The 14559-nt window shown below is 35.7% G+C and overlaps 1 protein-coding gene across 2 annotated transcripts in view; it reads right to left on the minus strand.

Annotated features, from left to right (window-relative positions):
* The window catches only part of LOC113404905 (tyrosine-protein kinase receptor), a 39689-nt gene extending 25390 nt beyond the window's left edge, over positions 1-14299 (minus strand). Inside the window, exon 1 of one of the 2 annotated variants that reach the window (XR_003369452.2) lies at positions 13021-14299. Coding sequence is in view for 1 of the 2 variants with exons in the window: in XM_026645980.2 (XP_026501765.1) it covers positions 13021-13636 (616 nt within the window). In the remaining variant the exon portion in view is untranslated. The remainder of the gene's footprint in view (positions 1-13020) is intronic. The other variant, XM_026645980.2, reaches the window with a different exon arrangement.
* Positions 14300-14559: the final 260 nt, after the last annotated feature.

The raw sequence follows: 14559 nt of genomic DNA on the forward strand, positions 1-14559 counted from the left end.
GAAATATAAACCATTTCTAAAACAGACGGACCGCCAAGGACAGAATTTATTTATTTGAAACACCATCGGCATATTCACAAAAACAATTCAATCAAAAGTACACGGACCAATGCAGTGTGATACACCACTACAGGTATTTACAGTACTATTGAATTACAATAAAAACTAATACACTCTTAAATTAATAATAATAATAGAAACTAAACAAGCATAAACTTAGGCAAAAGGTACGGCTTAATGCTTAATAAAAACGTAACAATTATAAAACTCTAAAAATAAAAATAAGGTTACAATAAAAACAATGGTAATGTTACCCACTTATAGCGTGCAATACTGATTTCTTAAAGCTAAAGAGATTTTGATAGTGGATATCTATTTCAAGTCTGTTTATAGAATTTTAAGTCCTGATGCATCGAGTAATAGGCGAGGATTTCCCTATATTCGTACGGTGTTTACGGTGTCTTGGTAATTATACTGACACACTCAAAGTACAAAGTTTTATCATTTGGCAGTAGAATAATAAAATGGTGAGTACGCCTAAACAGTTTGTGCAGCTTATTAAGAATCTTACAACCGTGGTGAGTTTTTTATTTTTATGACAACTTTTAATAAAAAAGAGGTGGATTATGCAATTATGAACTGATTTTGGTAATACTTTTTACTCGAATACGGCAAACAATAGACTAAATAAAACTATTAAATACTAGTTGTATTTAATTTTGCTCGCATTTTAGGTGTTAGGCACAAAGTAGCCTATATGCCTCCTTGGGTTTCAAGCTTGTAACAAATTTCATCAAACGCGATTCAGTGGATTTCCCGTAAACGAGCACGAGATAGGCCGAGTTAATTTCGCGTTTCTACTATAAGTTTTAGTTAGACTATATATATTTATTGTCTGACACACGTACGTCTTTACTTAGGTAGGTACCACCCACTCATCAGATATTCTATATATATTAACACTAAGAATTTATGTTACTTTGCGAAAATTTGTGCAATATCATTCGGTATTTCATATAACATATTCTTACGTATGTACCAACATAACTGAAAGTAAACGTTTCTACAAATAAGATGTCGGATTTCTTGAAGGTTTCCGAATGTCATAGGTTAAGTGACGTCAGCAAAAATCTAATATGGCTGACTTTATTCATAGTAACGTGTATTTTATGTCCATAAAAATATTAAGAATTTTTCGAGAAATTGTCACATGCATTTCCAAATTTATTCCGCCTGTTGCTGAACCACGTCACGTCACTAACTCTTTTATTTGACTACGGGTACTTGAATCTATTATTAATATCTTGCTTAAAGTAATTCGCCAAGATATAAAATTTACCCTTCAGTTTGCGAAACGCTGATTAAAGTCAGAATACCATTTTTTTCTTTATTTATATAAATAGGTAGGTAGATTGGCAAATAGACCACCCGGTAATTTTAAGAAATATTAACCATTTCTTACATTTTCGATACGCCATAAAACATGGGAAGAAAGTTGTTTTATCACTGTGTCTAAAGTTACAGTGGCCTCGTTGATCTAATGACTTCGTTCGTCTAATGGCTGTATATAAGGTCTTCCAGTGATCCATCATCATCTTAATATCAGCCGTGAGACGTCCACTGCTAGGGATAGCTCTCCTCGAATGATTTCTACGATAACCGGTCTTGCGGTATGCGCATCTAACGCCTTCTCACGACCCTTACAAGATCGCATATCAACACAACAACCTGATTTAGATCAGGTTAACACGATAAAAAGTTATTGAGATTTTCTCGCGCCCAAGAGTCTGAGGGGGGAAAAACGTATACTCCCGTGCCTCCGATAGAACGTAAAGGCGATGGTCCTGTACCTGAACTCTTTTCGGTTGTACTGGATTTGACGTCCGATTTACCTTTAAGCAATTCCGAGGGAACGAGATGGGAGCACAGAAGCGGGAGAAGTGTTTTCGTTATTTCTGCACCCCATCGATGATTGGTTGGTTACCATATTATAATTATTTTAATTATTTCAACTTTCGGGGAGAGGACTGATTATCCTTAACACAGGCTATTCTATTTAGCCTAGCTAGGATAGCCAGTACTTGATCTGTTTTTCTTTTGATGACCATATTATATTACACATAAGTCTTTACTCATAGTGCAATCATGTAATAGTTTTATAGATGTTTTTTGTGTGAAATAAATAATTTGTTTTTTATAAATCAAAAAAAGAATGACTGCTTCATTGGTCTAGTGGCTAGATATAAGGCCGCAGAGTCTGAGGACTTAAAACCTCAGGTAATACAGATAAAAAAACATTGTTTTTTTCTGTCTTTGGGGTTAACCTTGTTAATCAATTGCATAAAGTCAGCAACTCCTTTGTAGGATATATAATATACAACATGATCCCAGAAAGCGTTTAAAATGCCCCTGTTACCAAATTTATAGAAATTGTAATGGAACTTCTACGTGCAAGAGGCTATTCATATAGTTCATAGTTGATACCACCATTGAATTTGAATTAAACTATCGCCTGCTGGCTATTATTTGTTATGTTGAATAAATATTTCTTTCGGCGATTCTTCTCAGGTCGGGGTATTTTTTTCCGTGATGTTGGTTGTGTTTAATTTCACAATCAATTAAGTAATTGTAATGCTTCTATATTGAATAAAATAATTTGATTTTGATTTGATATAACAAAAATGTACAATAATAACATATTAGGTAACTTATCAGTATATCATATATTTAAGTAATGTTGACCATTGTAAACGCTTCGACTATTATATGCAGGGTGACTGGTGAAATACTATCAATATTTAAGGAGAATACTCGGTACATGATTCTTATTCCAATTATGTAAAAACATAGGTACTTAATTTTTGACCAAATTTCCAAAATTTTCCATTTAAATAAATAAAGTGTGGACACATTGCCAGCGGCGCTTGCGGCGTGGTGTTATACTGTGCCGCTTGCCACCCGTAACCCCGCCCCGTGGCCCCGTGGTCGACAGCGCAACTAGGGTGTCCACACGATGCGTAATTAATTACAAAGCTTTTGGTTAACTTTACTTAGAAGTTTATTAATATTTATGTTATATGTATTTTTTTATCATATATCACGTCCTTAAATATCGATAGTATTCAAACAGTCATGCTGTATATAACTCACGGTTAAGTACAGTCAGCAAAAATTAGATTTAGATTAATTCAATGCCATAATACATTATGTGCCATTAATGTTTATTAACAATAAAAAGTACTTAATATATTCTGAGATTTAGACTTATAGCATACATTCCAAAACTAGAGCTAAGATAAATAAATCGATTACAATAATTATTGTAATTTTCAATATCAAACTAATATAAATTTTCATATTCTTATTATATTTTTAAATGCAAATTTTTATTGAAAACTCAAAAAGTATGTCAATGGTTACCAAAAAAAACAGAGACAGGAAAACGGTTGACTAACCGAAGAGAAAGAGATACTGAACTGTTTTGTTGTCGCCTATTTATAATATGTGTATCTAAATAGTATAAAACAAAGTCGCTTTCTGTCGTGTTAGATCTTTTAAATAACACAATCGATTTTTGTGCGGTTTTCATCAATAAACAGAGCGACTCAAGAGGAAGGTTTGTAATACGTACAAAATGCATATAATAATAATTTCAAAAAAGCCAATAATTTCAACTTTCCTAGCCGGTAAAAAACAAAAGAAAATCTTCAACCTAAAAATTGTAAATAGAACCTTACTATAACCGTGTAAAGTCGGGACGATAGTTTATCAAAATCTAAATCAAAATAAACTTTATTCAAGTTGGCTTTTACAAGCACTTTTGAATCGTCATTTAACAAACCATTTAAAGTAAAGCTACCACCGGTTCGGGATGTAGATTCTACTGAGAAGAACGGGCAAGAAAACTCAGTAGTTACTCTTTTTCAACATCTAAATATAGTCATGTTAGTTAAATACAGTTATATAAGTATGTCATGTCTCCTGCCTGGAAGTCAACAATCGCTTTTTTATCATCTATATAATCTTGTATCGAATAATATGCCTTCCTTACCAATGTACTTTTTTACAAATGATTTGAATTTACGAAACGGCAAAGTTAAAAAATTCTGCGGAATTTTATTATATTTATATATAAGATATTCAAATACCGTTCATTGAGTTAGAGAGAAGTCAGCGAATCTATTTCAGACCGGCGCGTGAGCGACAACAACAGAGCATCGAGGAGACACATTAACGCAGCCGCTTCATATGTAGAGTTAATTTATTTAAGGAACATTTTTGTTTTATTTATAAACGCGCACGCGTCTTAATATGCGGCTTTTGGATATAACGTTTAAAATTAACTTGCAAGTATTCTTTAAATTTCTGCCATCGCTTTAGTCTGATGTTTAGTTTTAAAATAATAGGCTTTACTTGGTGGTAGGGCTTTGAGCAAGCCCGTTGGGTAGGTACCACACACTCATCAGATATTCTACCGCCAAACAGCAGTACTCAGTATTGTTGTGTTCCGGTTTGAAGGGTGACTGAGCCAGTGTAACTACAGGCACAAGGGACGTAACATCTTGGTACCCAAGGTGGCGCATTGATATAAGGAATAGTTAATATTTCTTACAACGTCATTGTCTATGGGCGGTGGCGACCACTTACCATCAGGCGGCCCATTTCCTCGTCCGCCTACCGATACCATAAAAAAAATTACAAATAAAAAATAGTTCAGTATCATTTATCCTACGTTTGTTGCGATTTTATTTGTAAAGTAGCCATTGACCTCAATATATGGACATTGACGCCGTAAGAAATGTCCATGGGGGTGGAAATCATTTACCATTAAGTGGCCCATTTGCCAGTCCAGCTAACAATTATTAAAAAAAAAATCTTATTTGAGTATAGAGAAGCGTTCAAATACAGGCACTCTGATTCTTTATGTGCTTAATTAGTATTTATAATCAATCTGGTACTCAGTCATGAAGAAAACCATTCACAGTAACCCTGAATAAGCTAAAAACTTCGCAACAGGAAAGGAGCCCTTGGCTCAACAGTTAGACATTTACAGAATTTTACCTTTTAATAACGAAAACATTTAACATGGTTGAGACTTTCCAAAACCTTCGACATGCGGATGAATGGAATAACCAGAACTAGAATACCGGAATTAATAATCATGTTTGTACATAGTCGTTATATAAGTACATGTCGTAAGAATAAAGGTTACTCCCTCGGTCGATTTCAGGACGAACTTTTTTTGATTAATTTATATTGTTTAATAATAAAACGCATAAAAGTTGATCATTATTATAAAAATAATAAACGCCCGTTTCGACTTCGCGCGGATGAAGTGAGGGTTACATAACGTTAAACACGTAAGGTTTATGACGACCTCCGTGGTCGAGTAGTGTGTACACCGGTTTTCATAGGTACGCCACTCCGAGGTCCCGGGTTCGATTCCCGGCCGAGTCGATGTACAAAAAGTTCATTAGTTTTCTATGTTGTCTTCGGTCTGGGTGTTTGTGGTACCGTCGTTACTTCTGATTTTCCATAACACTAGTGCTTTAGCTACTTACATTGGGATCAGAATAATGTATGTGGTTATTTCCAATATTTATTTATATTTATTTGTTAAGCGGTAAAGCTCCCGTTGGCATGATTTTTCTAACATCTTTCCCAATAATTGTCATATTTCAGCCAATTTACACAAAACTTTTAAACACATCTGAAACATCCTCGTGAAATCCGACCACTGGTAAAAATGTAGTTTTTGAGTTTATCGCGTTTAGACAGATAAACTTATGAGGTGGGTTGCTTTGTATAATCATATGCAGTGATAGAAGTAACTGCCAGTATACAGGATAGATAACGAAAATTTTTTTAAGAGAAGCATTTGGTGCGTATTTCACTTCGATTATATTTGGTAGTCTTGTCGATATATTACGCAAGTGTGTTTGGGTACATTTCCTATATGTATGCGTGGGTTTTCCCGAGAATATTTTCATCTTTTTCTCGTTTGAATTGTAGACTCAAAACTTAACCAATAATATAAAGAACCAGATTTATGCAATATTGCTAAGATTTCAATTTTCGCTAAGTTATTTAGGCTCAAGGACCCAAAATATTTCTTGACGATTTTTTAACTTAAATTTTCACATTAATTAATTGGTATTAATTGGTGCTGAAATAAAAATCTATGCCGTCTAAGAATCTCCAGCTGTCCGACTCGTCTACCATCAGCTTAGTGCTGTATGCTCTGAACCTTGTCCTCAAAAGAGAGTGGTCTTGTCCCAACAGATACATTTACAGGTGTTACTTTTTTTAGACTTCTGTATCTCTAAAGCAACTCTCATAAGACTGTTTCACCGTCTGTGTGCCTGTCCACTAAGACCCTTTTTCTCAGGAACGCGTAGAGGTAAACATTTGAAATGAATACCAAATACTTAATTCTGCGGTCCCTTGGGGCTGTGAAAACATCAAACCTCTAAGTCTACACAATCAAAAGATATCGCAGTTTAGTTTTGTTGTCTCATTTCTAATACATTCGCAAAGGGAATCAAAAGCACTTCACTTCCCGTTGACCTAGAATCATGAAATTTGACAATAAGCAATATCTTGTAGCAAATGTTTAGCAAAAAAATCTAAAAATCGTAATATTGTTGTTACAACAATGTATCGAGAGCCGAGATGGCCCAGTGGTTAGAACGCGTGCATTTTAACCGATGATTTCGGGTTCAAACCCAGGCAGGCACCACTGAATTTTCATGTGCTTAATTTGTGTTTATAATTCATCTCGTGCTCGGCGGTGAAGGAAAACATCGTGAGGAAACCTGCATGTGTCTAATTTCAACGAAATTCTGCCACATGTGTATTCCCTCAACCCGCATTGGAGCAGCGTGGTGGAATATGCTCCGAACCTTTTCAAAGAGAGAGGAGGCCTTGGCCCAGCAGTGGGAAATTTACAGGCTGCTAATGTATGTAAGTATGTATGTAACAACGTTTCTTTCAGTATTGTGTTGTCGCACGGAACTCTCAGACCACGAGTACGACTCGTACTTGCCGCAGTTATTTGTTTATTTCTTACTTAACTTGCGATATAACGTATAGTTAAGTTAAGCAAGAACTTCCTCTTATCCTACGAAGTTGACATATTGCAGTTCGTTCAGTTTTGATGACAATGTATTATCATGATACGCTTTAGCCGATTCTAAACCCAAAATTGGCTCTAGATGTAGAAACTCCTCAACGGACATCATTATAGACACGAAATTTTGTAAACCAAAAATCTGTGCAAATGATGAATTTCTACTAATATTAATAATGTTGATCAAATTACGAAACGTTTCCTGTTATGAATGGGAAAGTATATAAATAATATGTTCTTATCTTCTTTGATTTTTTCAAAAGTCAATTTTTTCAGATACTTAAGGAATTTACACATTAATGTGACCATACTATGGAAGCATTCGAATCGTTTAACATTTTTATAATTTGAACATAAATAAAATCTCGGGATAGTTGGATTCGAGTTCGCGCACTGAGGGTTCCGTTCCACCAGACAGTTAGTAAAAACAATTATATGATTTATATATTTTTAAACTTGTACTTCAATATATTACTTCTTACCAAATTTCAATATTCTAAAACAATGGGAAGTATCCTTTGGGTTTTGTTTTTTTCTCCAAGGGAATGCAGACCTCAGTATTTGGTATTCATTTCAACTTTATACCTAAGCGGTGTTGAGAAAAAGAATCACGGACGGACAGAGGGAAAACAAAGTGATCTTATAGAGGTTCCTTTTGCCCTTTAGAGGTATGGAACTCTAAAAATAATGGGAAAGGATATTATCATTATTAAATAATCAGCCTGTAAATTTCCCACTGCTGGGCTAAGGCCTCCTCTCCCTTTGAGGAGAAGGTTTGGAGCATATTCCACCACGCTGCTCCAATGCGGGCTGGCGGAATACACATGTGGCTGAATTTCGTTGAAATTAGACACATGCAGGTTTCCTCACGATGTTTTCCTTCACCGCCGAGCACGAGATGAATTATAAACACAAATTAAGCACATGAAAATTCAGTGGTACCTGCCTGGGTTTGAACCCGAAATCATCGGTTAAGATGCACGCGTTCAAACCACTGGGCCATCTCGGCTCTTATTTATCATTATTTATGAATGCGTAAATTGGTCAATAACGTTGATTTTCATGCAGGAATAACTTTTACACGAGTTTCTACTACATTTCCTTGAACTTATAGAATTTCTGAATATCGACAGAAAATATTACGAATCTAATGCGTCTTTTTACTTTCTTAATTTTGTATTACGGTTGGCCCGACGGTGTCACGAGCTGGATGGCCAAGTACTGAACCTTAGCCAAGACAGAAGGAACACACGTGAGCGCTCAATGGTTCTTGGTGGTAGGGGTATACTCATCATATATTCTACCGCCAAGCAGCAATGCTCATTGTTTTTATCGTATTGTTGTGTTCCAGTTTAAACGGAAAAGGGGAGTCAGTGTAACTTATAAGCCGTGTTGGTGGCGAATTGGTGATGTAAGGAATGGTTAAAGTTTTGTACAGTGCCAATATCGGTGTCGTTAACGGTGTCAGTATGGTGGTAGAACGCGTGTGTCACGATTATGAACTAGACTAAGTGCTTATTTAATCTTAAATAATATCTCGTAAATTTACTTCGTGGTACGGCTTTGGGCAAACCCGTCTAGGTAGATACCACCCACTCATCAGATATTCTACAACAAAATAGTACTTAGTATTGTTGTGTTCCGGCTTAAAGGTCGAGTGAGCCAGTGTAACTACAGTCACAAGGGACATAACATCTTTGTTCCCAAGGTTTGGCGATGAAAGGAATGGTTAATATTTCTTACAGCGCTATTGTCTATGGGCGATGTTGACCACATACCATCAGGTGGCCTATTTGCTCGTACGCCAACCTATACTATAAAAAAGTCATATGTAAAACAACTACAAAGTTTTTTTTTAATAAATCAGTTTCGTCGCACAGATGTGACCATAGCTTAAAATTTATTTATTTCGCCTTGCAGTCGCTTTTGCTTCGCTCAGTAGCGTAGGCGTGTTCCCTTCACTTTGTCTCATTAAATAAGTGTTAAGCTGAGGAAGTCGTTGACGGATCAATTTATTTCAATTGTCTCCTACGGGTTAGGCTTGATTCAAACTAGCAGGAATGTTATATAATATATATTGTCTCTTTAGTGACGGTTACTTTTACTAGTGGTAGGAAGCCAAGTATGTCTGGACAGGTACCTACCACCATTCTACCGACAAATAGCAATGCTATCTACAGATGTCTTCCAGTTAAAGTGTGAGTTAGATAGTATCTCAAATTATATTTACATTCAAATGACATTTTAAACAAGTTAATGACTGATTTGAGCAACCACGATGTAACCTTTCTTCCTCAAAATGACTTCGGCCTATTTCAACCTTTAAATCTAGCTCAAAGCCCAGGTAGATTAACAAAAATCAAATATTTCCGAAACATAAATAGAGAGAAGAAAAGAAAAAAATAAAGAGGAATGTTCACACTGACTTCAAAAATAACATGGACACTCAACTTGAGTCCGCAACTTCGAAGCCTAAAACATCGGGTCTTCAAGTCCCGATGCAAATTTTCATTGGCCTTGTTTTCATGTACAAGGGATTAAACGACATAGCTCTCATTTTTGGAGGTATATATTTGTTATAGTACAAATTTAATGGTGACCATTTCTCATGATCTATCATATCATGGTATACCAATATAGCAATATACCAATTCGACGTTCAGTTTATAATTTCCCGATTTTGATGTAATAATGAGCGTGTGAAATTGATACGACCTGGTCAAAGGAGGGTAGTTTAATCTATACTAATATTAGAAAAGCAAAAGTGACTCTGTCATTTAGTCTAACTGTCTGTCGGTCTGTCTGTTGCTTTAACACGGCCAAAACATCGTTAAAACTTATTTTATAATTATCAGGATATAAAATTACTCTTGATTGGATTAAGCGTCATTTTATATTTAGTAGTTTGTAGTTTGGGAGCCCAAAATAGAACCACGTGATTTATAAAGTACGATTCGAGATCAAAATCAGAATAAATTTTACAGTTAATCACGGTTTAAGTCCGTGAGATGTTCAATACAACGAGGAAGTAGCCTAAGACGGCTGTCTTTAACTCAATGCAATTAAAAGAACAATGACCGTAAAGGTTTTTATATTCTCCGACACGATATCGGTGTCGGAATGGTGGTGGAACGCGTGTGTGCCACGATTATGAACCAATACATATTATATACATATGTTCCAATAGGTTTTTTATAATCCTATTAAATGCATCATTGAAGAAAAATGTGATGGAGTGCATTGTAGAGGGCGTGCAGGGCGTTATCTTCGCGCTTTGTTATTTTTATTTCATTAGCTATTCCTTCCGTCTTTTCACGGTTACCGACCCATGCCAGTGAAGCTTTCGGTTGGCGTATTTATTTTCCAGGAAATTGAACTAACAAAAATACCAAGCATCGCTGTTTCACGATAATTGGGACATATACAGACGGGCTTGCAAAGCCCTGTAACTAAGTATTTTTGGACATTATAACTAGGACACTAGGTAAGTACTATTGTTTTATTAAACTTTATTTAAAATATAATGTCCGTTGACAATTTCCTTTAATATTGTATTTTAAAATTCGCGCGATATGACGTAGTTGCTGAGAAGTCAGTCACGACCGGGTGCTGTGATAATAGTTATTTAGCGAATAGCGAACACTGCGCGTCCACAATTATTTAAATAGTACATTATTGTCATATTCTACTTTTAAAACATCATCGATTTAGTTAGTTGTAGTGGACGGATAAATGTCCCCATAACACAGGATTTTCCTAGCATGAGGGTCATTAATCTATTATTTGTTTATTTATTTTTTTAAGTACTCTGTTTTTGTGTCATGTGTCATGTGTCATATGTAAACATTATTTATTAAATAATTAAATATTTAAAAAAAATATATGTTGCTGTTATACTTACGTCGCCGTTCGTTAGGCCGTTCAACTTGGTACCTCGTATAACACCTATATTTTAATTAAAATAAAAAACAATTTGAAAAATATCGCTTACTTCAAATCCTTAAAAAAATATTAAACACTTTATTGTAATATAATAAAGTTTTGAAACATTCAATTCATGCTTAGAAAAACACGTATGCGAGCGATGAAATCAAATACATCAAAAAAGAAAAAATAATATTATTTATAAACAACGCTTAGTCATAACAAATACGAACATGCATATTGCCACACACAAAAAATACACATATATCGTAAAAAATAGAGACATATAACATGACAACACTTTATCTGGCGGAAAAAAACATTGAACAATACAATAAAAATGAATGAAATAAACGAAAAATGTTGACAACGTATAGGTTAGTGAGGTATCTGGATCTAGTTTATACGGGGTTAGCTGCCCGGAGCGGCATACGAACGCATAGCATAGAGTAATAAAATGTTCTACTAAATTGCCTAGCATCCAGAGCTAAATTTTTCAAAGATTTATTTATAAACACTGCATATATTAAATAATTTGAATAACCAAAAAAAAAAAACGTAATTAAAATAACTTCAACGATTTTTATTTTCATTATAACAAAATATTCCATAAAATACATTTCGTTTTGTTCGTTTTTAGAATTATTAACAAAAGCAAAAGGGGAGGGTGTGTGAACATATGGAGTTGATTGAGATTGGCATATCCACCGCAAGGCCCATCGACAGTTGGTTTCTCAAATACTTAAGAATTTACTTGTACTTAATAAAGAAATGAATGAGTTCGAAGATGGCGATCGTTGTATTTGCCGCCCACTCAAAAATGCCGCCCGGCTGCGCTGTAAGTCTCCAAACAACAATGTTATTGTTGTGTTGCAAAATTATTGTTTAATATTATACGAGCACCCAACTAATTTATCATAGGTTATAACTTACTGACGACATTAATAAGCATATAATAAAAATACTGTATAATGTTCTAAATACCTAACATTGTTGGAGTTTTGTAATTAAAAGGTCAGCTAGGATATTAATTTGAGAACTATGACATAAAAATGCATTTAAAAGTACATCTAATATCAACAACCACGTGTCATCTACATACCTACAACAATAATCTGTAGTTGCCGTTTGAGAGTGACATTTTATGAGTAAATAATTAGGTAATGGTTTAAGTTTTTGTTTTTTATTAATGGCAATACTGTAATAAAAAGTAATGTTAATATCTTATACATCTCATAGTAAATCACAATGTGACGTGATATTATATTACGGATCTGCATTTGACTACTTAGTCATACACACAAAATTTACATACATACATCATTTGAGACATACTGTAACTATGAGATTTTTTTAATTTCGGTAGAATCTATATTGCGAACCGTTGGTTTGAATGGAATTCATTTAATCCTGTAACGTGACGATTTAAAATGGAAATAATCAAAATCAAAATATTCTTTAACGTGGATCAAGAAAGCAACACCAAAGCTACCGCTGGTTAGGAATGTGTTAGAAGAAGAACCGACAAGAAACAGTTGCTACTCTTTTTAACTTAGCTTATAATAGACTGTTTAAATTGGATTTTGATATTGGTTTCAAGTAATACAAAATAATGAAAGCAATATATTATTTAGTGGTAGATATGAATGTGGTTGCTTTAAGACAAGAATGAGAAAAGATGATGAATATCCATCGGTAATAATGATGAATATCAAATAACATAACAAAATCGTTTTCATTATTTTTTTAATTTATTAAGAATTTTTTATTTACGTCGTGATCATTTTTGTGTTAATTAAAAAATAAACTTCAAAAAGGTTAACAATTTAGCGAAATGTAAGACGAAAATCATTTCAAATTACGTTTATTCTGACATAAAACATTTACAGGCAATTCACATAAATATGCAAAAGAAATGAGACCAAGCGCTTTTTAAAAGAAACCACGATATACCAAAGTGATCTCACCTTCCTTATTTCCATCAGCATCGGTCTGCGGTCCGGAAAATTTGAGACCTCTCGTCGTCATGTTCATTTCCACGATATCAGCCGCCGTCACCACACGAAAACCCAGACCGTGGTTGGAAACGGTCGAGTTCCATTGCCATTTACACATATCTACGGAATCGTTGTGCTTCTCGAAGTCACAGAACACTCCTGTCACTTGGGGCACGTAATTGTTCTTATAGATCGCCTCGTACGTCGGCCCTTCTCGTCTGAGAGCCTTCATCTTGTCCGCCAGTGTATTTGTGTCGTTGTCTCCTGGAGACTTCTGGTTAATCGCGATGGCACCTTCGTTGTCGTTCATCATATCGTCATTTGGCGCTTTGTGTTTTCGATTCAGTTGCAATATTTTATTGATATTCTGCTTCCTGCGCCTGCTATTCCTGTCTTCGGTCCTGTTCATGAGGTGGCTCAGCTTCTGGAACGAGCCGCGCACCGGCTCCGGTGCCGCGAACCTGGCTCTTTGCTCCCTTTTCGCCGCCATGGTTTCTTGCGTTTTATTTTTTGCTTCCACCTCATTGTACTCCGCGCTGACGACCGCGAAAAAGGCAATGAAGAGAAGAATTTTATCCAGCGCCATTAGGGAGTGAATATATATTTTCAGATGTTTTTCGCGTGTGGGCCGCACGGTGCGGTCGATTTTGTCCGCCCCGTTGGGTTTATTAGCATCTTGTGGTGCAATAATTTATTGTCAATAAGTAATTGATTCATAAATGAACATGTCCTTTATATCTCAGTATCGCGAGTCAATACGAGCCCTATCCTAAGGAGTGTGGCGATCGCTCGTGCATCGTAGCACCCGGTCGGCATACCACCAGTTTGTACACGGTCGATGCACTTTCAACAATAACTTGCACATTTTATTCGATCAGCACATAACACTAATTTATTGAGTCGATCCTGTCCTCCATATCCGTGTTAAATCACTCGGTATAATGGACGACGGCGTACGTTATAAAACGATTTAGCACAACCGAACGCGGATCCAATGCGAATTTCAATCGCAACGTATGTAACGCGTCCGCTACAATACACTTGTAACGATACATCCGCAATTTTTCAATTTCAAGAACTAAAATTACGTTTTAACTGGACTCTATTGAGGTACGTACACCTTCCCACTCCCGTTCGACTCGCAGCGCCACTACGGGAATACGCGGAACTAGGCGCCCGTAGACCGAAATAATCATTACTTTTCGCGAGATGTGATCTTGGAGCGTCTGAGGGGATGCTGCGCAGGTGTCAGCCCGCCTTTAGCCAATTCCCGGGCTTTTCGCGCAGGATGTCACTGCGTCAGACACCGGATGTAAGATTGGCCCACTTAAAATCGCTGCTAACGTCAAAATCCCTTCATTGGCTCGGTGTTACTGTCAAGTACCACCGATTGGTTGTTGTGCAAATTGCCGCGAAAAGCAGCCAATAGGAGACAAAACCGGATATTGCATGGAGGAAATTTCCTTACAGATTTGTTTACGCGAACGATAGACAGTCGTCGTTTTTTAA

Source organism: Vanessa tameamea, chromosome 27 (genome assembly GCF_037043105.1).
Source record: "Vanessa tameamea isolate UH-Manoa-2023 chromosome 27, ilVanTame1 primary haplotype, whole genome shotgun sequence".
In the NCBI taxonomy this organism is placed as follows: domain Eukaryota; kingdom Metazoa; phylum Arthropoda; class Insecta; order Lepidoptera; family Nymphalidae; genus Vanessa; species Vanessa tameamea.